We start from the raw sequence: 21248 nt of genomic DNA, 5'->3' as shown, positions 1-21248 counted from the left end.
GTAATAAGCAACACACTATTGACATTGAGATCCGGCGTGCATATTGTACAAATTAGTACTGAGGCGTGGAGCTAATGGCCACTGTGATGATGGCAGCAAAAAAATGCGGATGCGAAAAGTAAATAGTAAACATGTAAACAGAGCACAAAACCGAGAAAGTTGAGTTAAAAGACCCGTGCCGCAGTAGAGAAAGAGATGATATGTATAAGATCCTTGCCGCAGTATCATGAGTATTCCTACTAATTCTATTGATAGAGCTTACATTAGGATGACTACAGTTGCTTTTGACGACTAGTCTTAAGATTGAGTTAGATGATATGGGAAAAATCCAAGCTCACCATGAAGTGACATATCGCTGGTATAGCTCAGATGAGAGTTCAACATGGAAAGACAACGTAAAATATGGATTCCCTGGTGTTAGCAATTTCTTAAATCCACTCGTTCTTCGTTCTTCATACAAAAACCTACTAGCAACAAAATCACCATGGCATATTAAATACTATATATAATAAAATAGGCAGGAAGAAGAAATCAAAAACCACTTTCATTTTGCGCTTCTCGTTCCCATATTCCGTTTTCGTCTTTCATTTTACCTGTAGCATATTAGGTATTAGGTTGCTTTATTTTATTACATATAAATAATACAAATGTATAGTTCTGTCAATATGTATGTATCTGTTCGTCAATACGATTTATTATATGCGATTGCATAAAGTGCATTACGCGAATCACTTTTGGTGTATCAAGTGATTGTACAGCCGTAAGACTGAGCCTATTTATTGAAAAGGTTTCGTTACTTGGTGATAGTAGTACTAAGAACAGACTGTAGCTGGCATTAGAAAAAAAAAAAACCGTTATTGAAGTACATAAGGGACATAAATTGCTCTTCATAAAAGTCTGAAACAAATTTCAGCAAAAACCTCTATTCCTCCCCTGCTGTTGATTTTCCAAATTACTTCAAATATTTGGACTTCAGTGCGATAGTTAAACTTCGAAACTTATCCATTGGCCTTTCAGAACATTCCTAAAAAGACGTTGCTCTTACTTCACATCCTCTATTGAACCTTAACACTCACAATGGATCAGATACTCGCCAAGGCAAGCAATCAAGCTGTTACCTTTGCTATCCGCTCAGGTATCTCAATAGCGTCGGGATACGCTATTAGAACAGTATCCAAGTTCTTGGAGCAATTACCAGAATCCGAAAAGAAACGCATTGAACAAACCAAGAACAAGATTCAAACCAAAATCAATATCGTATCAGTCTCAATTGATCTTATCAAATTAGCTGCCGCCAGAGGTAATTCGGCTTTGGAATCGACCCTAGATTTGATCAATGACCTCCAAGATGAGCTCGATGCCTTCGATAGTACTGTGGCAAAGATATCACAACAACTCACAAGCGGCAACGAGAAAGAATCAGTAAGACGGGTAGAAGATTATATGAAGGGACTCTTAAATCATATCAACGAAGCTGTCCCCATTCTAAACTTGTCGCTTATTACATCAGGAGTTAATATGAATGGTTCATTAACAGCTAAATCAATATCTCCTGGAAGACTTCTCCAAGCAGCAAATTACGTGAACAAAGCAACAGAAGACTCCAAAGCAGATCAAATCGGCCCAACTTTCGACATGGTTATGTATTCCATATTCTACAACCCCAGTAGACTGAAGTACATCACCGAGAAGGAATCAATAGATGAGCTTTCCCAGATTTCTTGGAAAGAAACATTTGCAAGATGTCTGGTTAAGATTGCAAAGGGATCGAAACCTTTTTCATATTACCTTGAGATCCTGGAAGATTTCAATGATGGTCGTTATCATGACGAAGAGGAGAGCAAACCTGAGGTCAAGCTGTATGATATGACTGAGATTAGTCGCATGTTCTTTAGTGCTTCAGGAAAGTTGCTCCGCTTGGAGAGTAGGAACTCCCCAGTGCTTATAGTGAAATTGATAGATGAAGTGAAAGGTACAGAGGAGTGGATTGCTTTGGGAGAACTTAAAAAGGGCGAATTTGATGATCAAGAAGATGACGAAGATGAAGATGGAGAAGACGACGAAGATCGTGAAGCACCAATTGCTGTTGTATCCACGAAGGAAGTAAAGAACAGCTCATTATCGTTGCTAGAATATTTAATCAGATTGAGTAAGATTCAACAACTTGAGCACAAATCCATATTGAGTGTGAAAGATGAGATACTATCCTTGTACTTGAAGGATGAGAACCCACAGAAGCCAGCAGTGGAACCAAAGAGCCATGCTTCCCAACTCCGTCACCAAATTCAAACAAATAAAACCGATAATGTGATTACAATGGATTCTAATATCAACCGGTTGCAAAACCTAGCTATTGATAAATAGATTAGTTTATATTTAGCAGGGAAAACAGGAGTTCAAATTGCGTTTCCAAAAGAATACTCCATGTTTCACTAAAAGGAACCTACAACTTCAATGTTATTGTACAGTATTTATTACTAATCGTAAATACTAGATTGAACAGAAGTAAGAGAATAAAACAGTACGATATTAAAAATACGTGAAGAATAGAATAGGTCGTTATAAAGTAAGGTGTTCCAACAAGAATGCATTCAATGTTCTGTTTTGTGAATATCTATTAGTACCGTATCAGAACAACGAATTTAAATCCAATTCAATCTAGTTCAAAGCATCAACAGACGTTGGACACACCCTACTATGAGTACTCGGGTTTCTTGTCATACAGCGACAACATGTCCGCAAACATAGGGATAGAAAGGTCATAATCTAAGGGTGTTTGGCTTGCTGGGATTGAGCTTGTCTCATCTTCGCCAGTCTCCTCCACCACAGCACCATTCTTGTATTGCCCATTTTTGCTATAAGCATCGCTGATATTATTCACATCTGGAGTTTGGGTTCCAGCTAAACCCCTTTGGTCATTCAAGTTTGACTTGTGATGCTCATAAATGTTTGCAAATGATGACGAGTTTGATAGCGATGGGTTTCTTTTGATAGCAGTGGCATTGTTGTTTGAGCTAAGCTCGCCAAACCAGTTGTCCGAATTCACAAAATCGCTGTCATTGTAATTCAAATCGATATTGGTTGATGAGGAATTAGAACCAAGACCACTGCGTCCAAAATGATGATAGTGAGGACTGTCATCGTTATTTTGGAAACCGGTAGCATGATTTGAAGTATGAGTATCATATCCTCCATAAGGACCACTAGGTGGGAAAGCGGCCGAAATAGCAGAATTAGGCAACCCCCCATTGATGAATGATGAGTTATAGTTGTTATGGTTAACATCAAAAGAGCGGGAGGATGAATTCGATGTCACGGAAAGTACACTTTCAGGACGTTTGGGTCGTATAGCTTGGTAATGTGGGTTGCTACTACTCACATTTGGAATGCCATTGTTATTGTTGGTGGTGCTGATACTAGATGAAGCCGACTGAGGCATTGCTGTTGGTTGAGGTCTTATCGGTTTGGGTTGATGTGGTCTGTTTGACTTAAGTGAAGAAGTATGGGAGAGCTCAGTAGCATGATTAAACTGCTCAGAGTATACATCAGTGGTACTCACACTATTATGGATACTATTTGCAACACTATTTCTGTTACTATTTCCATTTGCCTTGTAATGTCCATTGCTGCTGCCATTGTTGATCAGATTACGACCTTGCGATTCTGGCGAAGCTAACAGATCTCCGTTGCTTTGAGTATTTGTAGCTCCCTGTGATGTGCGGCCATTATAAGGAAGTGACAGCAAAGGTTGGTTTGTGTCATCAAAGCTTGAGGTTCCCACCAAAGGAAATAATGGGAACATATGGTCAACCATGTCAATTTCTCCTGGAGACAAATGCGCGTCAATATCCACATTGTACTCACGCTTAAGATCCTGAATTACTGATGGGTATGTCTGTTTGGCGTTCTTGTCGTAGTCGTTATCGTTATAATTGTGAACTTTATTAATGTTGCCATTAGTATTGTTGCCATTAGTATTGTTGCCATTAGTATTGTTGCCATTAGTATTGTTGCCATTAGTATTGTTGCCATTAGTATTGTTGCTTTCATCAGAGGCAAGTTCATTCGTCAAAGAGGAGCGTCCATTATTGGAGTGGGGACTCAACGATCCAGCACTATTGGAGTTACTGAAAGTTTGGTACTGATCATTGAGATTGGTTCTCGAACCGTTGACACTATTATTGCCTGTGTTATCTCCGGAAGGAGCCGTTGAAGAGAAGAGATCGAAGAGTCCACTTCCTGTTTCAAACGGAACTATCACATCTTCAATAACGTAATTAGAGTTCAAAGTAGTACTGGCATTGAATGTTGGTGCTGAAGATGAGACACTACTTCCAGGTGAAGAGGCGCCAGTGCTTGCATTACCCACACTGGAACTATTAAAACTGGAATTAGATCTCTTAAGGATGTCTGCATTTGCAGCGGTGATAAGAGACTTCTTCTTAGCTCTTTCTGAAGCCGTCTGGTGGTGGATGTTACCGTTGGTAGCAGCTGGTTTCTTAGCAGCTTGATTATTTGAACATGTACAGTGTGAGTTCTTGTGGCAGAGACACGATGCCAAATGCATACCAGGCGACTTTCCCTTCTTACCACAAGTACAGGTGATGTGAAGGTTCTTCATTTTACGGTTTTCACGACAGTGCTGACACTGAGATGCTGGACGACCCTTGGGTTTAATCATGGTCAATGGTTGATCGGTGTGGGTACAGGTGGTCACTCTGTGACCACGGATGCATCTTTCGCATGCATATTTGACTCCGTTGATAAGAACCATGGTTGGTAGGCTGGTTTATGTGGATGTGGGGTAGTTTTGGGAGACTATAGCTCGAGTATTTTGAATATAACGGCCAGAAGTGATTTATAAGCTGAGATGACTGGTTACACCGACGGTTCTGTGGGGTTTCTCTCAACTAGCGATTCGAGGGCAAACGGTGTACTGAGTACACGAACAAGCTGAGTGCAGAGCTAAACCTAAACCAAGGGCTTGGGGCTATATGATACTTGGATAAGTCAAACCGGCTTGTGTGTTATAGTATGGACGGGGATTCAAAAGCTACAGGCGATGCTGAACCGGCGGTTAGTTCGAGAACTGGTCGAAGGTGATGGTAAGGAAGATTTATGGGGAGTTTATGGCTCACTAGACTCGTACACCTGGTTTGTGTACGAAAATCTGCAAGGAAATATGAAAGTTTTTTGAATAACCGCTGAATCTTTAGCTGTTAAGGGAACAGTCAACGAGTATATACCGAGTTTCAATGACTACCAGTAAAGGTTTCGATTTCTGGCGTGGGCAGACGACAAACGAGCAACGAAGCACAGACACCGTCGAGCTACCGATACGAGAGATTCTATTCTGCTACCAGATGTTATAAATCACAACCTTTTACAAATGGTTTATTTCAACACAAGGATATTGGCACCAATATATATTATTACCACAAGAAACTTTGAACGATTTGCGAATTAGTGAGGAATTACTGCCGCTTGCTACTTTTTTAGGCAGAGGTGTCGCTAAAAGAAAAAATGAGGGAAGTAAATTTAGGGACGGGATCTGGGACGGTTTTTTTTGAGTGATGTCTTTATGAGTAATACGATGAATGGGGCAGGAACTACCAAAGATGAAAAACTGGGAAATACAGAGATGCAAAGAAAGAGATACGGCGGAACGAGTTTGAATCCGACAAGTGAACTTACAAACTCGCATGGGGCTTACTCCACCAGTTTGGGAACGGGTAAACTCAGCCGTTGGTGCACCTCATCAGCATATTAAAGGCTAGCCCTGGGTCAAATAGCACTATGACCAGGTCGCTGCTGCAGTAAATTTACTTTCTGAGAGATGGTAGGGAGAAGCGAGGTGTACAGATCGTGCGTTTTAGCGTGTGCCTGCAGCGGCATTGCGAGGAACAGGAAACCGGATAGCACAAGGATGTGCGGACTGGGATTTACGCTGCTTGGATTGACATGTACGCGGACCATGCAGCGCGAAATTTCTTTTTAACCGTTCCGTGAGAAAAATTTTCCAATTCTGGCACCAGCTTAGGGCCTAATTGGAGATGGTGATAAACCTTTAGAAGAAGGACAAATGAGAAAGATGCTTAGGGTTCACCCACAGAAAATGTGGTGGGGGATCCAACAATGAACAAGATGACCACCAGATGGTTGTTCACCTTAGATAATAGTTCATTTTATTGTAGCAGCACCAGGATGCCTCTGGTTTGAGCTAATTTGTTGGAGAGCCGCAGAGCACATGGGTTCCAGGCACTTATCTCCCCAGGGCGAGTAGTCACACTAACCTGTCTTCTGACTTCCGCCGTCCAAAAAAGAACCCTCGAGCTCCACAATTTAAGGTTCAATTCTAATGACATAATAGTACATCTCCTTCAATACTCTCCCTAATCCGGCCATTGTAGCAAGCCCAGACGAACTAGAACCACAGATTGTCGTGTTACCACCAGATGTTCCATAATAAGATCTCTCACTAAAAATCAAATCACGTGATGCGCTGATTTAGCCACTCTGCATTCCGTATAGCCCTGGATTTAGTTCCCATTCGTATGTTATCGTACTGGAACGGTGGTATGGAGATGTTCTTAATACCGCGGGTCCTTGGGACTGAGTTTGATAAGAGCATCGCTGTAAGCAAAAATCGCCTGAGAATTCAAAGATCCAAGGTGATCCCGTTCTTCTTTTGATGAAACCTCGTATTTCCGGACCATTATTTCCTCCCATAGTATAAATCTGTAACATGGCAATAGATTTTCAATAGCCTTCTATTTTCCCAACGCCGTAATCGCCAAGCCCTCCTTCAAAGGGACTCGATTTCGTCATCATCGGGCTCTCGAGCTGGCACAGAAAAGAAACGGCTAAGAAGCCTCTAAACCTATATTTGGAACCTATTATTATTAACAAGTAATTAAACTTTCCCCAATAACTTGGATAAACAGGCTTGTTGAAAAATATCAGACTCGATCCGAGACATCGTAGAAGCACAAAAGCCGTTATCTTAATTGTAATCAGATAGATATAGAACCCATAGAATGACCTCATAAGTCCGGGAATGTGGGATATCACCTGGTGCCTTAGGAGACTCACTATCGCAGCCATTCTTGAAATTACCCTTGCCGGATATGCTAGTTCATTAATTGCCGCAAAACAAATCGAAGATTTACATTGCTGCAATATTGTTGTTTGTGGGCGGCTTTATGCCTACCCCAAGCTTCTTTACATCACTCCATTTTCTAGACAATGCAATAGGAGTACATTCTATATATCTCTATTGAAACTATAATTTACTGTCCTTGAACGCAGGGCTGACCAAGGGCTCGTAGACGGCACCAAATAACTTATCTTCCGGCAAGTATCTGGTCTGGAAATGTCTAGTATCGATGTACTTTTCACTCAATTGGTCGATACTAGTCACACCCAACAATCTCATGTTCATGACCATTTCATCTTTCAAGATCTGAATCGCCTTGAATACACCGGCATCTCCGTATGTTGACATCGCATAGAGGAATGGTCTGCCAATTCCTACTCCTTTTGCACCCAAACAAATAGCCTTCAAAATATCAGTAGCTCTTCTAACACCACCGTCTAAATATATTTCCATTTTGTCTTGCAAACCTTTTTGCTTCAAAATTGGCATTAACTCAATTAATACTTCCAATGGCGGTTTCAGGAACTCTAATTGTCTACCACCATGGTTTGACAACACAATGCCGTCTAAACCATGCTCAACGGCTAAGAGCGAGTCCTCCACAGTTTGAACTCCTTTCAATATAATTGGCATCTTCGTAATTGATCTGAACCATTTAATATCATTCCAGTTCAAGCTAGTATCGATGAAAGATGAAATGGCACGGGCAGCACCTTGGGAACGATCAGCCTCTTCATCATCGCCTTGGACATGACTCAAATCTTCAATTTTCTTTGATCTCATATCCTTCTCACGACGACCCAATTGTGGAGCATCGACAGTGATAAATAAACCCTTGATACCTCTTTCCTCGGCATGACGAACAATCTTTTCACAGATTTCACGATCTTTATTGACGTATAATTGCAACCATTGGGTTTGCTCTGAAGTTGCTTCATCCACAATTTCATCAAAGGAACAAGAGGCCAACGTGGGGATCATTTGAATAATATCTTGTTTTGCAGCTGCTCTGGTCAAAACCTTTTCACCATCTTTGTGACCCAATCTTCCTAAAGCGGTTGCAGTGATGTAGAACGGAGAGGATACTTTAGTACCCAACATTGTGGTAGAAAGGTCAATGTTCGTGACATCAACTAATATCCGAGGCTTGAAGAACACACGATGATAGGAAGCATGGTTTTCACGCAATGTGATTTCATCATCACACCCAGATGAGTAGTATGACCAGGCCGTCCTTTCCATTGTGTGTCGAGCGACAAACTCGAAATCATTCAAATTATACATTTGGGATAAGTCCGGCTTATCCAATTTCTTTTGGCGTCTCCTTAACTCCTCTTGGGAGGGAGGGTCGTCCTCATCATCGTCATAGTCCTCGAACTCATCACCATCCCCAAAGTCAGCGGCATTAAGAGTAGTTTGACCCGTTGGTGCTACAGTTGCTACGGTTGTTGGAGTGGTTGTGGAGTTCGGAGCTGGAATGGGGGCCTTGTCGTCTTGTTCATCATATTCGACATCATACTCATCAACTGTCTCGGACCCAGATGATGGCGGGGTAGAAAGCGGAGCAGATGCTGGTGCCTTTGGAGCAGCGACTTTCGATTCCTTGGGTGCTTTGGGAGGTATGTTCACCGGACCAAGGTGGTACTTTGGTGCCAAGTACTTGACCAAAGTATCTCCTGGGTGAATAGGATCAAACGCCTTAGTGGCATCCTTACCAGCGTACTTTAGGATAACCCCCGACCCACCAGGATGCTCATCGACAAAGTCACTGACGTCATAGGCCTTTCCATGGATAATTACCCAGCAGTCCTTCCTTGTGTTGTGTTTCTTAACTTCTTCGATATCAAGCATTGTAGTTGGAACTGTCTAGCACCGGTTGTTGCTATCTGACGATTGAAAACTACATAAGATGTACAATTTTCCAGTCCACCCCACTAATATATATATATTCATACCATGCACTTTAACCACTATGCACTGTACATCCTACAAATCTACGTCACCACAACATCCTAACTTACATACATTATCGTCTCAACAATGCTCTGTTCTGTCGGATATGCTGCACAGGATCGGTAAGCACTTTTCACAACCCCACAATTATCATATGTAGGTGGTATCGAGCAATCCATGACAAAGGATGGCCGGTTAATTGGTTGGAGCTCCACTGCTGCGGTTATGGGGTATGGTCGTGGTTAGAAGTGTCCCGATTCGGAAACAGGATCCGCAAGGCTTTTAGTGCAACAGTTGGAGGAGAGTTGGGGCTTGCAGTCCCTGGAATCAGAGAGGGCCAGAGTCAAGATTCCACTGATTTATAACCAGTTGTAATGGCTGGGTGCACCTGGTAGAAATCATTATTGTTTATGTGGGGACGAAAATCAAAGCATACAAGTAAACAGTGGGGTTGTTTGTTGTAATTGCAATAAAGTCCGTAAAAGCCTTGCGGTATAGGAAACTCCGGAGAGAAACTGTTGCTTAAGTTGAACCAAGTCGGATTTCCTTGTGACTTCAAGATATCCCAATTATTCAAACAAGATATAGACTAGATATAGATTCTATGAACTAATCTAGAAGCTCCCCATGTAGCTCCCTTGTAGTCCTCTCCCTTCTTTTAGGGGCTCTTTTGGGAGTTCCATAGTTAAAAAACTTGAGCCGAGGCCAATTCTAAAACATATGCATTTTTTAGTACTGCGGCATGGTTCTGCTTGAACTGTATTGCGGCACGGGTTTAAATTCTTCAAGTGGACACCTTTCCAATTGTATTATGGTCTAACGACTTGTTCCCATTTCTCATGACCTGGACAAATACAAAATAAGTTATTATCTAGATCAAACCGAACTTCCTGCGTAAGACTTGTGTAAATTGTCCTGAAACAAGTTCAGTTCAAGCTTGAATCTTCGTCTACTGGTCAACCGTCGGCTTTGTGTAAGTTTATTATTTACTCCAAACGCGTCTTGATTGTGTTTTAGCTCGTCTCGCAGCGAAGGTTTTTGGAGAGAAACGTTTATGTTCTGAGGGTAGATATGAAGAGTGAGAAGCTGACTTTGATGGTCTTTATGAACTTTGAGGGCTTCACTCATTCTTATTACACACCCCAAGACCATTTCTGCCAAATTTCCACCTCGTTCTGGACTTCTTTCTTGTCATTTCATCCTCCACCCCAAGGCCCTACCGAACCCAAATTTTCACCCTGCATATACCACTTCCTGCAGACCACCCCAACACGCCCCAAGTTCCTCGTATTCAACAAACAAATTCTCACCATAACAACCTGTGTCCAAGCTTCAACCTGTAAACAACACAACGCCGGGTTGTCACCTCTTTTTTTCTGTACTCGTTCTGAATTTTCTGCAGTTTAATCCGCACCTTCATAACTAATCTCTCTCAGCACTCACCGTACTCACCGTACTCACCGCACACACAACAGCACTTCCACCCCGTAACCTGCGATTCCCGCCTCTCAGCCCACCTCTCAAATACACTGCGGCACGGGCCCAGTCCTCCCTCTAAAAAAGGGCGTCTACAGTTTTTTCTTTGTATGGATCAAGAAGGAAAAAATGTGAGTGCGTTCCTGAGAATTCAGTTGTTACCAGTCTTTTCTAGACCATAGACCACAGAGACAGCCGGTGTTTCATAGTCACAAGTGGTGTTAAGCGTATAACAAACACGGCTACCAACGATATACAACGCCAGAAACCGTACCCCGGACAGTTTTTCCTAGCCGCCACGCAAGAACAGCCGTAATTAATTGGTTGTTTCAGTTGTTGTCGTTTGACTGCTGCTAATCTGATCTGAACACGTTAACTCAACGGTTCACATTATCGACCCGGTGGTTTCACTCGCTCAACCAGACCCTACGTGTACCGCAATAGTATCGTTGGATTCAGCTTGTTTTTCTCATCAATCGACCCTGTCGACGTTCTGCCGCTATAGACACAGAGCTGAAAATCGGAACCTCGATTAGAAAACATTCACATCACAGAATACAACCCGTATACCCTAGTCGCCACTACAACACAAAAGCTTGATCTGCTACGAAACAACAGACCTCCAAGAGAAGTAATTCGTTCATCTGATCATCCTTTTTATTCTTTAACTTAACATTATTGATTCCCTAACCCACCACCAATACAAATATACCCCCTACACAAAATGGTCTCTGCATATGATATCGGAACTCGTTGTTGGTATCCAGATGAGGCCCTTGGCTGGATCGGAACAATCGTCAAGTCCAACGTGCTGGACAACGGTAAACACACCATTGTGTTTGAATCAGAAACAGACCTGAAAGTCACCTTCACAGTGGAAACAGATAACTTGAGTGAGGATAACGAAAAGCTTCCTCCACTCAGAAACCCTCCGATCCTTGAAGCTGCAGAGGATCTTACCTCTTTGTCATACTTGAATGAACCTGCTGTGTTGCATGCAATCAAGTTGCGTTACTCTCAATTGAACATTTATACATATTCTGGTATTGTGTTAATCGCCACGAATCCCTTCCAGCGTGTGGACCAGCTCTACTCGCAAGATATCGTGCAAGCATACGCTGGAAAACGCAGAGGAGAACTTGATCCCCATCTTTTTGCCATTGCTGAAGATGCTTACAGATGCATGAAGGAAGATGGAGAAAACCAGACAATTGTTGTTTCTGGTGAATCCGGTGCCGGAAAGACTGTCAGTGCTAAGTACATCATGAGATACTTTGCCTCAGTGGAAGAAGAAAGTGAATTGCAACATAATATAGGAACAGAACATAAGTCAGATATGTCGGATGTCGAAAAACAGATCTTAGCTACCAACCCTATTATGGAAGCTTTTGGTAACGCCAAGACTACCAGAAACGACAACTCGTCTCGTTTCGGTAAATACTTGGAGATCTTGTTTGACAAATCCACATCTATCATCGGAGCTCGTATCAGAACCTATCTCTTGGAAAGATCAAGACTTGTCTTCCAACCAGAAACGGAGCGTAATTATCATATTTTCTATCAGATCTTAGCTGGTATGAACGATGACGACAAAGCCAAGCTTGGCTTATCCTCAGCCGAAGACTACAAGTATACCAACCAAGGTGGACAACCAGTCATTGAAGGCATAAATGACGCCGCTGAATTCCAAATAACACGCGACGCCTTATCTTTGATCGGTATCACCGACAACACACAGTTCGAAATTTACAAGATCATGGCTGCTCTTCTTCACATTGGTAACATTGACATTGCAGCAACCAGAAATGACGCTCACTTGAGTTCAGACGAACCAAACTTAGTCAAGGCATGTGAATTATTGGGAATAGATCCTGTTAACTTCGCAAAGTGGTGTATCAAGAAGCAAATAACAACTCGTTCTGAAAAAATTATCTCTAACTTAAACCATAAGCTGGCTGTCGTTGCAAGAGATTCGTTTGCCAAATATATTTATGCAGCTCTTTTCGATTGGTTGGTCGATTACGTCAATGCCGATCTTTGTCCACCTGACGTTCAGTCTAGAATTCACTCGTTTATTGGTGTGTTAGATATTTATGGTTTTGAACATTTTGAGAAGAATTCCTTCGAACAATTTTGCATCAACTATGCTAACGAAAAGCTCCAACAGGAGTTCAATCAACACGTGTTCAAGTTAGAACAAGAAGAGTATATCAAAGAAGAAATCGAGTGGTCATTTATTGATTTTGCGGATAATCAGCCATGTATCACCTTAATTGAGAACAAATTAGGTATCTTATCGCTTTTGGATGAAGAATCAAGACTTCCAGCTGGTAACGACCAATCATGGATAGAAAAGATGTACCTGACCCTTGACAAAGAGCCAACTAACAAGGTCTTCAAAAAGCCCAGATTCGGACAAACCAAATTCATTGTCAGCCATTATGCTTTAGATGTCACTTACGACATCGACGGCTTCATTGAGAAGAACAGGGACACCGTTGGTGAAGGACACTTGGATGTAATGAAGAATACCACCAACGAATTATTGCAGTCCATTCTTGCCATTATCGACAAAAATGCGGCAGCTTTGGAATTGTCTAAGCTGCAACTGGGTACCAGCACTGCCTCATCTCGTGTGAAGACAGCCGCTAGCAAGAAGCCTACACTTGGTACTATGTTTAAGAATTCGTTGATCGAGCTTATGAAGACCATTGACTCTACAAATGTACACTACATCAGATGTATCAAACCAAACGAGCAAAAGAAAGCTTGGGAATTTGATTCACTCATGGTGTTATCTCAATTGAGAGCATGTGGTGTTCTTGAAACCATCAGAATCTCTTGTGCTGGTTTCCCATCAAGGTGGTCTTATGTTGAGTTCGCTGACAGATATCATATCCTCGTCCCATCAGATGAATGGATCAAGGTGATGAGTGGTGAAACTACACAAGAATCAGTCAGTGGCTTATGTAACTCTATTCTTCAACGTAACATTGAGGATAAGAACAAGTACCAGTTAGGTAATTCGAAGATTTTCTTCAAGGCTGGTATGTTAGCTCACTTTGAAAAGCTTAGAGCAGATAAATTGCACAAGTCTGCTGTCATCATCCAGAAGAACTTACGTGCTCGTTTCTACAGAACGAAATACCTCGAGACACGCGAATCGCATATTGCTTTGCAGGCACTTATTCGTGGTTTCCTCAAGAGAGATCAACTCAGGAGAGAAAGAGAGCACGATGCCGCCGTTTTAATCCAAACTGCTGTAAGAAGTCATATGGTCAGAAAACAAGTAAAGAGCACATTCGACTCGATCTTGGTACTTCAGAAATCCATCAGAGGTCTTCAAGCAAGAAGAAAGTTTACTCAAATGAGAACAGAACATTCTACAGTCGTTATTCAGAACGCATGGAGAGGCTACACTGCAAGAAGGGAATTCAAGAGACAAAAGAGTTCCGTCATTACTATCCAATCAGCATTTAGAAGAAAGGCTGCTGTTAGAGAACTTCAACAATTGAAGGTTGAAGCTAAGTCTGTCAACAAGTTGAAGGAAGTTTCTTACAAACTTGAGAATAAGGTTATTGACTTGACTCAATCTTTGACTGCCAAGATACAAGACAACAAGAAATTAGTTGAAGAAATAACTAGCTTGAAGAGCTTGCTTGAACAACAAGGTGCTGCCCATGAAACTTTGAAGACCAGAGAGTTGGAGTTCAACCAGAAATTCGATTCACAAAATCAAGAGCATCAGGAAGAAATTGTTGCTTTGAACAAGGAGTTGGAGTCTATCAAGGCTGAATACGCTTCTGCAGAGCAAAAGATCGAACAGTTATCCAAGGAACAAGCTGACTTAAGACAGGATGTCCAGCGCAACATTGAAGAATTGAACAAGGCCAAGGCTGATTTGGTCAGGAGAGATACTATTGAAGTTGATCTCAAGACACACATCGAACAGTTGAAGAAGGAGCTTGCAAACTTACAATCTCAACAACCATTACAACAAAGAGGTGCTGTTGTTACTAATGGTATTAATAACCCTAAGGGACGTAATATGAGCTCTAAGCGTCATTCAAGCGCTTTGGCATGGAACTCTCCTACATCGCTTGAGAATGGAGGAAGACCAGTTTCTGTCATTGCAGTTTCCAACGATGAGGATGCCAACATCGATGATATCAACGATGAATTATTCCGTTTACTCAGAGACTCGAGGCAATTACACAGAGAAATTGTTGAAGGCTTGCTTAAGGGTTTGAAGATTCCACCTGCTGGCGTCGCAGCTGACTTGACCAGAAAAGAGGTTCTTTTCCCAGCCAGAATCATTATCATAATCTTATCTGACATGTGGAGACTTGGTTTAACTAAGGAAAGTGAAGAATTCTTGGGAGAAGTCTTATCTTCCATTCAACAGATCGTTTCAACTTTGAAGGATGACGATGTTATTCCAAACGGTGCCTTCTGGCTTTCAAACACTCACGAATTGTACTCTTTTGTTTCGTATGCTCAACAAACTATTATTGCTAACGATACACTCTCACATGAGATGAGCGAAGAAGAGTTCGACGAGTATTTGAAACTTGTAGCAGTGGTAAAGGAGGACTTCGAATCTCTTTCATACAACATTTACAATATGTGGATGAAGAAAATGGAGAAGGATCTTGAAAAGAAGGCGGTTTCTGCTGTGGTATTGTCGCAATCATTGCCTGGTTTTATGGCTCCTGAAAATTCTCCATTTTTGGCAAAGGTTTTCTCTCCTGGAGTTCAATACAAGATGGATGATATCTTGAGTTTCTTCAACGCGGTATATTGGTCTATGAAGTCTTACTTTATTGAACACGAGGTCATGAATGAAGTTATCATTGAACTTTTGCGCTTTGTGGACGCTCTTTGCTTCAATGACTTGATCATGAGAAGAAACTTCTTGTCGTGGAAGAGAGGTTTACAGTTGAATTACAACGTTACGCGTTTGGAGGAATGGTGCAAGGGTCACGAAATTCAAGAAGGTTCCGCTTATTTATCACACTTGCTTCAAGCAGCTAAGTTGTTGCAGTTGCGTAAGAATACTCCAGACGACATTGACATCATCTATGAGATTTGTTACGCCTTGAAACCTATCCAGATTCAGAAGTTGATCTCTCAATACTATGTAGCTGACTACGAGACTCCAATTGCCCCTAACGTGCTTCAAGCAGTTGCCGATAAAGTGAAGGCTAATGACTCTTCCAACAGTGACGACTTATTTGAATTGGTTGCTACGGATGGTCATTTCAATGATCCTTTCAGAACAATCAACTTGAGACCTTTCTCGAGAGTTGAAGCTTACGTTCCAGCATGGTTGAACTTGCCAGTTATCAGAAGAATTGTAGAATTGGTTGCCAAGAATGCCTCTGTTCAGGAATCCAATAACCATCTCCAAGAAACAGCAGAATTGGATGAAGATGATCTCATTCAAGCTCCACTTCCCCATGGGACTGAGGTACATTAGTGGATGACTAGGGGTTGTCCACTTCATAGGTGTATTGGGTGAAACTTTTGTAATGAACCTCATTGTATAAATATCTTCATCAGTGTTTTATGATTTTTATTATAATTTTTCATATTTATATAGCTTCGTTTAAAAAGACCGCGTAATATTGCAGTCGCCATTAATATATATATTTAACTAGAGATATATGCTTTAGAAAGTTGAAATATGTAAATAGGCAAATAGTAAGTTTATTAGATTTTGCATCTCTTTATAATAAATAGTTTGATTAGTCAATTTTGTTGTACCTTTTTACAAATTTTGGTTATATTTCTAAAAGTTTAAACAAAATGTATATATCCATTTCGTTATAAATTCACATTTTCTGCAAAACAATTCTGCAAACAATTGGCCTACGTTTTGAATTAATTCCACCTAATAGCGGCTGTAAATTCATAATAGTAGTAGGAAGGACTACTTACGATTGGACTACTGCCAATTTTATAACTCACCAATTCATTTTCCTTCACTGGGTGAAAATCTTAAAATGTCACAAAAGGCTCAAAAGGACAAACATTTCCTGGATGACGTACTAAGAAGAACTTATTCAACAAACCCTCGTAAGACATCTGTCACCTAGAATATGAAGAATACGTATTATGTCATTTCCCAAATGGCAGGCATTTCGTGGGGAAAGAACTCCGATCCGATTTAGTGTTATTTCAGTATACCACTATGCCACTAAGTAATTCTGCCCCACAGCACCGGAGCCCCCACGATCCAGACAGGCACTTCCTCACTATTTTCTCCCTAAACTCCATATCTCCTCTCCTCTTCTCTCCCGTAGCCTTAGCCTTGCACCCCCACCAATACCACCACCACCACGATAGTTCTACTATCCCACCATATTTCTTCATAGCCACATAATCACAGATACATAACCATAACTCATACGGAGTACATAATTTTTATCAGACCACTTCCTGCCGCTCAATTTCCTTCCTATTTAGGCTGTTCACCCTCCGTTCCTATTTTGACTCCTACCTACTTTCATTGTTTCCTTCACCACCACCACCACCATCTCCGGTTCCTCCATCACTATACCACTTCATCTTCCATTATCCTCCCTCTTCCTTCACCCCGCACTTTACATTATTTTTTCCCCCATGTTTTTGACGGATTTGTAGGCACAAGCCAATAGGCGAGGTGGATAAAGTAAGCGCTGAGAAGGTATAAACTATTTCGTCAGTGGTGTGGATAATAATAAGTGATTATATACATATATATATATATATAATAATATAATATAATATATATTTATATAGTGGATGAGAATAAATTTTTATTTTAATTAGGTTAAAATTTACATCCACCCTAATTAGTATCTAGAGGAAGTTCTCTTTGCTTGACAAGAAAAGTAAAGGAGACAACAATTCAGTACCTGAAATATTTGACATACAGAAATCTGTGATAAGAACTTATAACTGGGAACAAATCTAATTTTATATTTAACAGTCAATAGTCAATAGTTTTTAAAGGTGATCTTTGCTAATTGATAACTATAAGAAGTCAAATACCGTAAAAAAAGATAGTTCTACATTCAACACTCTATTGCTATACACTGAAATAGAGGAGACAAAACTTGAAATTATAATACCTTACTTAAAGATAACCTCTTCAATTGATATATTTTACTAGTAGGATCGGTTCTAACAACAGAATCATCGATATTGACACAAGACATATTCATTTAACTACTGTTCTGATTTAAATCAAGACAGACCAAAGAAAATCACATAAAGCAATGTCACAGGATTCACAAACAGCTCCATCATCTGTTCCCAAGAACCCAATTATCATCGTTGGTGGTGGTCTTGCTGGTCTTTCAGCAGCTCATCAAGTGTATCTCAGAGGAGCAAACGTCGTTTTATTGGACAAACAAGGCTTCTTAAGTGGAAACAGTGGCAAGGCTACTTCTGGTATCAACGGTGCATTGACAAGAACTCAAGTTGACCTCGGAATCAAGGATTCGGTCCAACAATTCTACAATGACACTTTAGCCACTGCAAAGGATAGAGCTAATCCTGAACTCATCAAGGTCTTGACGTACAACTCAGCAGATGCTATTCATTGGTTACAAGAGATCTTCAATTTGGACTTGTCTATTGTATCAAGATTAGGAGGCCAATCACAACCAAGGACTCACAGAGGAAGAGATTCTAAATTCCCAGGTATGGCCATAACCTATAGATTGCTAGAGACATTAGAAGACTTGGCAGCAGCTGAACCTGACAGATTGTTAATCTTAAAGAACTCTCAGGTTATTGACTTACTTAAAGAAGACCATAAAATCTTGGGTGTCAAGTATAAGAATCTTTTAGACAAATCCAAGCACGAGTTGCATGGCCCAGTGATTATGAGTACTGGAGGTTACGCAGCAGACTTTACTAAGAACTCTTTGCTAAGAAAGTATAGACCTGATATTATTGATTTACCTTCTACCAATGGTAACCACGCGACCGGTGATGGTCAAAAGATTATTATGAAAAATAAGGGTTGTGGCATAGACTTGGATAAAGTGCAAGTTCACCCAACGGGTTTAATCGATCTTAACGACCAAGACACCATCCAAGGTAAATCCACTCCTAGATTTTTGTTCCTTGGTGCTGAAGCTCTTAGAGGTGAAGGTGGAATTATATTGAATGCAAAGGGAGAGAGATTTGTCGATGAGTTGGGTCCTAGAGATCACGTTAGTGGTGAGATGGAGAAACAGATTAAACTTGGAAATGGTCCACTTAGATTGGTGTTAAATGAAGCCAGTGAGAAGAACTTACAATTCCATGTCAAACACTACAAATCCAGAAATTTGATGAAGACAATCACTGGAAAGGAATTGGTCGAGGAATTGGGATTGACAAAGAATCCACAGAAGTTGATCGAACAACTAGATGTCTACAACAAGGCAGCCAAAGGAGATATCAAGGACCCTTACGGAAAGAAGTACTTCCCGGCCACACCATTTGTCTACAATCCAAATGATAAGTACCATGTATCATTCATAACTCGTGTGTTGCACTTCACCATGGGTGGTGTCAAGATCAACGACAAAGCTCAAGTTTTGTACCAATCTGGCGACAACGAATATACTCCTTTCGAAGGCTTGTTCGCCGCTGGAGAAGTAGCAGGTGGAGTTCATGGTCACAATAGACTTGGAGGTTCTTCCTTATTGGCTTGTGTTGTTTATGGAAGACTTGCAGCCGATGAAGCTACAAGTTACTTTATGCACAAATTGACCACCGGCTCTGGATCGCTGTCTGCTACTAATAGATTGCAAATGATCAACTTACATATTGATCCCTCCAATCCACAACAGATTACAATTCAATGGGGTGATGGCAAAGAAGCTTCTATGGACAGCAAGGAGAGGAGTAGTTCTGTTTCGAAGAAACCCACTTCTTCGTCAGAAGGAGCCCCAGCACCATCTCCAGCAGCGAAACCAAATTTCAAGCAATTCGAAATTCCTGCTAAGGAGTTCACGGAAGAGGAGGTTGCAAAACACAACAAACGAGATGATTGCTGGGTTATCATCAAGAACGTTGTTTTGGATTTAACGCCTTTCTTGAAGAATCACCCTGGTGGAATGGAATCTATTGTTAACTATGCGGGAAGAGATGCCACTGAGAGCTTTGTTATGTTGCACGAAGATAACTTCATTGAGAAGTACACCAAAGATTGTGTCTTAGGTAGAGTCAAGGGTAAGACTCCCGCATTGAGCTTGTAGTTTATCAATCACACGAGCACATAAAGAGGAAGGAAGTTAAGCTTTATAGTTTCAGGTAAACACTTATAAATCTCATATTTATTCTCATGAAAAGTGTAGTATGTAAGATAGTAACGTTACGTACTTCAATAACACGTAACTAGATTGAATAAAAGAATGGTTCTTCTTATTCTTCTTCTACTTAGAATTGGGCCAAATCTACACTGAATAACTTCCAGATTTAATAAATACTATTGCATTGCTAGTTATCTAAACCGCATGATGGGGAGTTGAATTGATCCAAATGGACCTTTCTCTTGGTTAACATTGTCAACAAATGGTAAAATCACCTAATTACTACGTTTAAAAGACATCAGCCAAGTCACTACTTCTAATTTCCCAGTTCATTGACTTTTTCGTGACCTTAGTGCTCTTCCAATGAAGCGTCGTAATCTTCTTCAGATAACAACTCCTCGGAAGCCTCAACAGCGCTGGCGTCATCGTACTTGATGTGAGCAATCCAACCTTCTCCAATTGGGTCGGTATTGATCAAAGATGGCTCGCTTTCCAAAGCAGTGTTAACAGCGACGATTTCTCCAGCAACTGGAGAGTAGATTTCAGAAGCACTCTTAACCGATTCAACAGATCCGATGGTGTCACCGATTTCGACTCTGTCTCCAACTTCTGGGAGTTCAACGAAAGTAACGTCACCCAAAGCTTCACTGGCGTATTGAGTGATACCAACGAAACCAGATTCGTCGGCGAAAGAAGCCAACCACTCGTGTTCAGCAGTGTACTTCACGGATTTTGGTCCTTCTTCCAAGTACTTGTAAACATGAGATCCCTTGCTCACCTTGTGAGAGATGGAGTTGGCGATGATTCTCGACGTGGAGAAAGTAGCGATTCTTGGAGCGAATGCGGCTCTGACGGTAGAGGTTCTAAGTACGGATCTGAACATTATACACAATTTCGATTGACTTTTTTTTCTTTATAGCAAGCTAGAGGCTAACGGTTACTGGAAATTTATAGAATGAGCTAACAAAAGACAAAGACAACGAAGACGACAAGCCGAGGAATAACAAATCAGCGGTTCGGATTCTGAGGAAAAAAACAATGACAATTGACCGGTTTGGAATGTCAAATCAACTTTCACGATCTTTGGTAAACAGCAGCCGTAGATAGTTATATATCCCGTAAAACTTTTTATCCACCATCTGACTTGTAAGGCATTAGTCCAGTAAGAAGTTACCCAGATATAGGAAGGGAATGGAAAGTTGACTCTGGAAGGAGAGAGACAAGTTTTGACTCGGGAGCGCTTCTGGCCCGAGTCATGTGAGAGACTGGGAAAAGTGTGAAAGCAAAGGAGAAGGAAAAGGAAAAAGTCGAACGTTGAAAGGAAAAAAAGGGACGTTGAAAGTTGGAAGTGAGAAAACAGGAAATATGGT

At 41.1% G+C, this 21248-nt stretch overlaps 6 protein-coding genes across 6 annotated transcripts; 3 read left to right on the top strand and 3 right to left on the bottom strand. All coding sequences in view use genetic code 12, as the record gives it.

The window, feature by feature from the left end:
- The first annotated feature begins 654 nt into the window (after positions 1–654).
- On the top strand, positions 655–2489 carry RJT20DRAFT_119105 (uncharacterized protein). Its single transcript, XM_064915886.1, has one exon. The coding sequence runs from the start codon at positions 1078–1080 to the stop codon at positions 2362–2364; it is 1287 nt and encodes a 428-aa protein (XP_064773489.1). The 5' UTR covers positions 655–1077; the 3' UTR covers positions 2365–2489.
- On the bottom strand, positions 2490–4774 carry CUP2 (Cup2p; the record flags this gene model as incomplete). Its single annotated transcript, XM_064918631.1, has 1 exon — positions 2490–4774. The coding sequence occupies one exon, from the start codon at positions 4772–4774 to the stop codon at positions 2696–2698; it is 2079 nt and encodes a 692-aa protein (XP_064773488.1). The 3' UTR covers positions 2490–2695.
- Positions 4775–7282: 2508 nt separating this feature from the next.
- Positions 7283–9007, bottom strand: CYB2 (Cyb2p; the record flags this gene model as incomplete). Its single annotated transcript, XM_064921635.1, has 2 exons — positions 7283–8533; positions 8786–9007. 2 exons carry the CDS (start codon positions 9005–9007, stop codon positions 7283–7285), a joined length of 1473 nt encoding a protein of 490 aa, XP_064773487.1.
- Positions 9008–11038: 2031 nt separating this feature from the next.
- MYO2 (myosin 2) lies at positions 11039–16264 on the top strand. Its single transcript, XM_064920265.1, has one exon. It carries the CDS (start codon positions 11310–11312, stop codon positions 16062–16064), a length of 4755 nt encoding a protein of 1584 aa, XP_064773486.1. The 5' UTR covers positions 11039–11309; the 3' UTR covers positions 16065–16264.
- Positions 16265–17372: 1108 nt separating this feature from the next.
- Positions 17373–19892, top strand: OSM2 (fumarate reductase). The gene has a single exon (XM_064917312.1). It carries the CDS (start codon positions 17848–17850, stop codon positions 19822–19824), a length of 1977 nt encoding a protein of 658 aa, XP_064773485.1. The 5' UTR covers positions 17373–17847; the 3' UTR covers positions 19825–19892.
- Positions 19893–21170, bottom strand: GCV3 (glycine decarboxylase subunit H). Its single transcript, XM_064917311.1, has one exon. The coding sequence runs from the start codon at positions 20759–20761 to the stop codon at positions 20228–20230; it is 534 nt and encodes a 177-aa protein (XP_064773484.1). The 5' UTR covers positions 20762–21170; the 3' UTR covers positions 19893–20227.
- Between the last annotated feature and the right edge of the window lie 78 nt (positions 21171–21248).

This window comes from Scheffersomyces xylosifermentans (assembly GCF_036884685.1).
Source record: "Scheffersomyces xylosifermentans strain CBS 12540 chromosome Unknown RJT20scaffold_5, whole genome shotgun sequence".
In the NCBI taxonomy this organism is placed as follows: domain Eukaryota; kingdom Fungi; phylum Ascomycota; class Pichiomycetes; order Serinales; family Debaryomycetaceae; genus Scheffersomyces; species Scheffersomyces xylosifermentans.
This window is presented reverse-complemented; position numbering and strand designations above follow the sequence as displayed.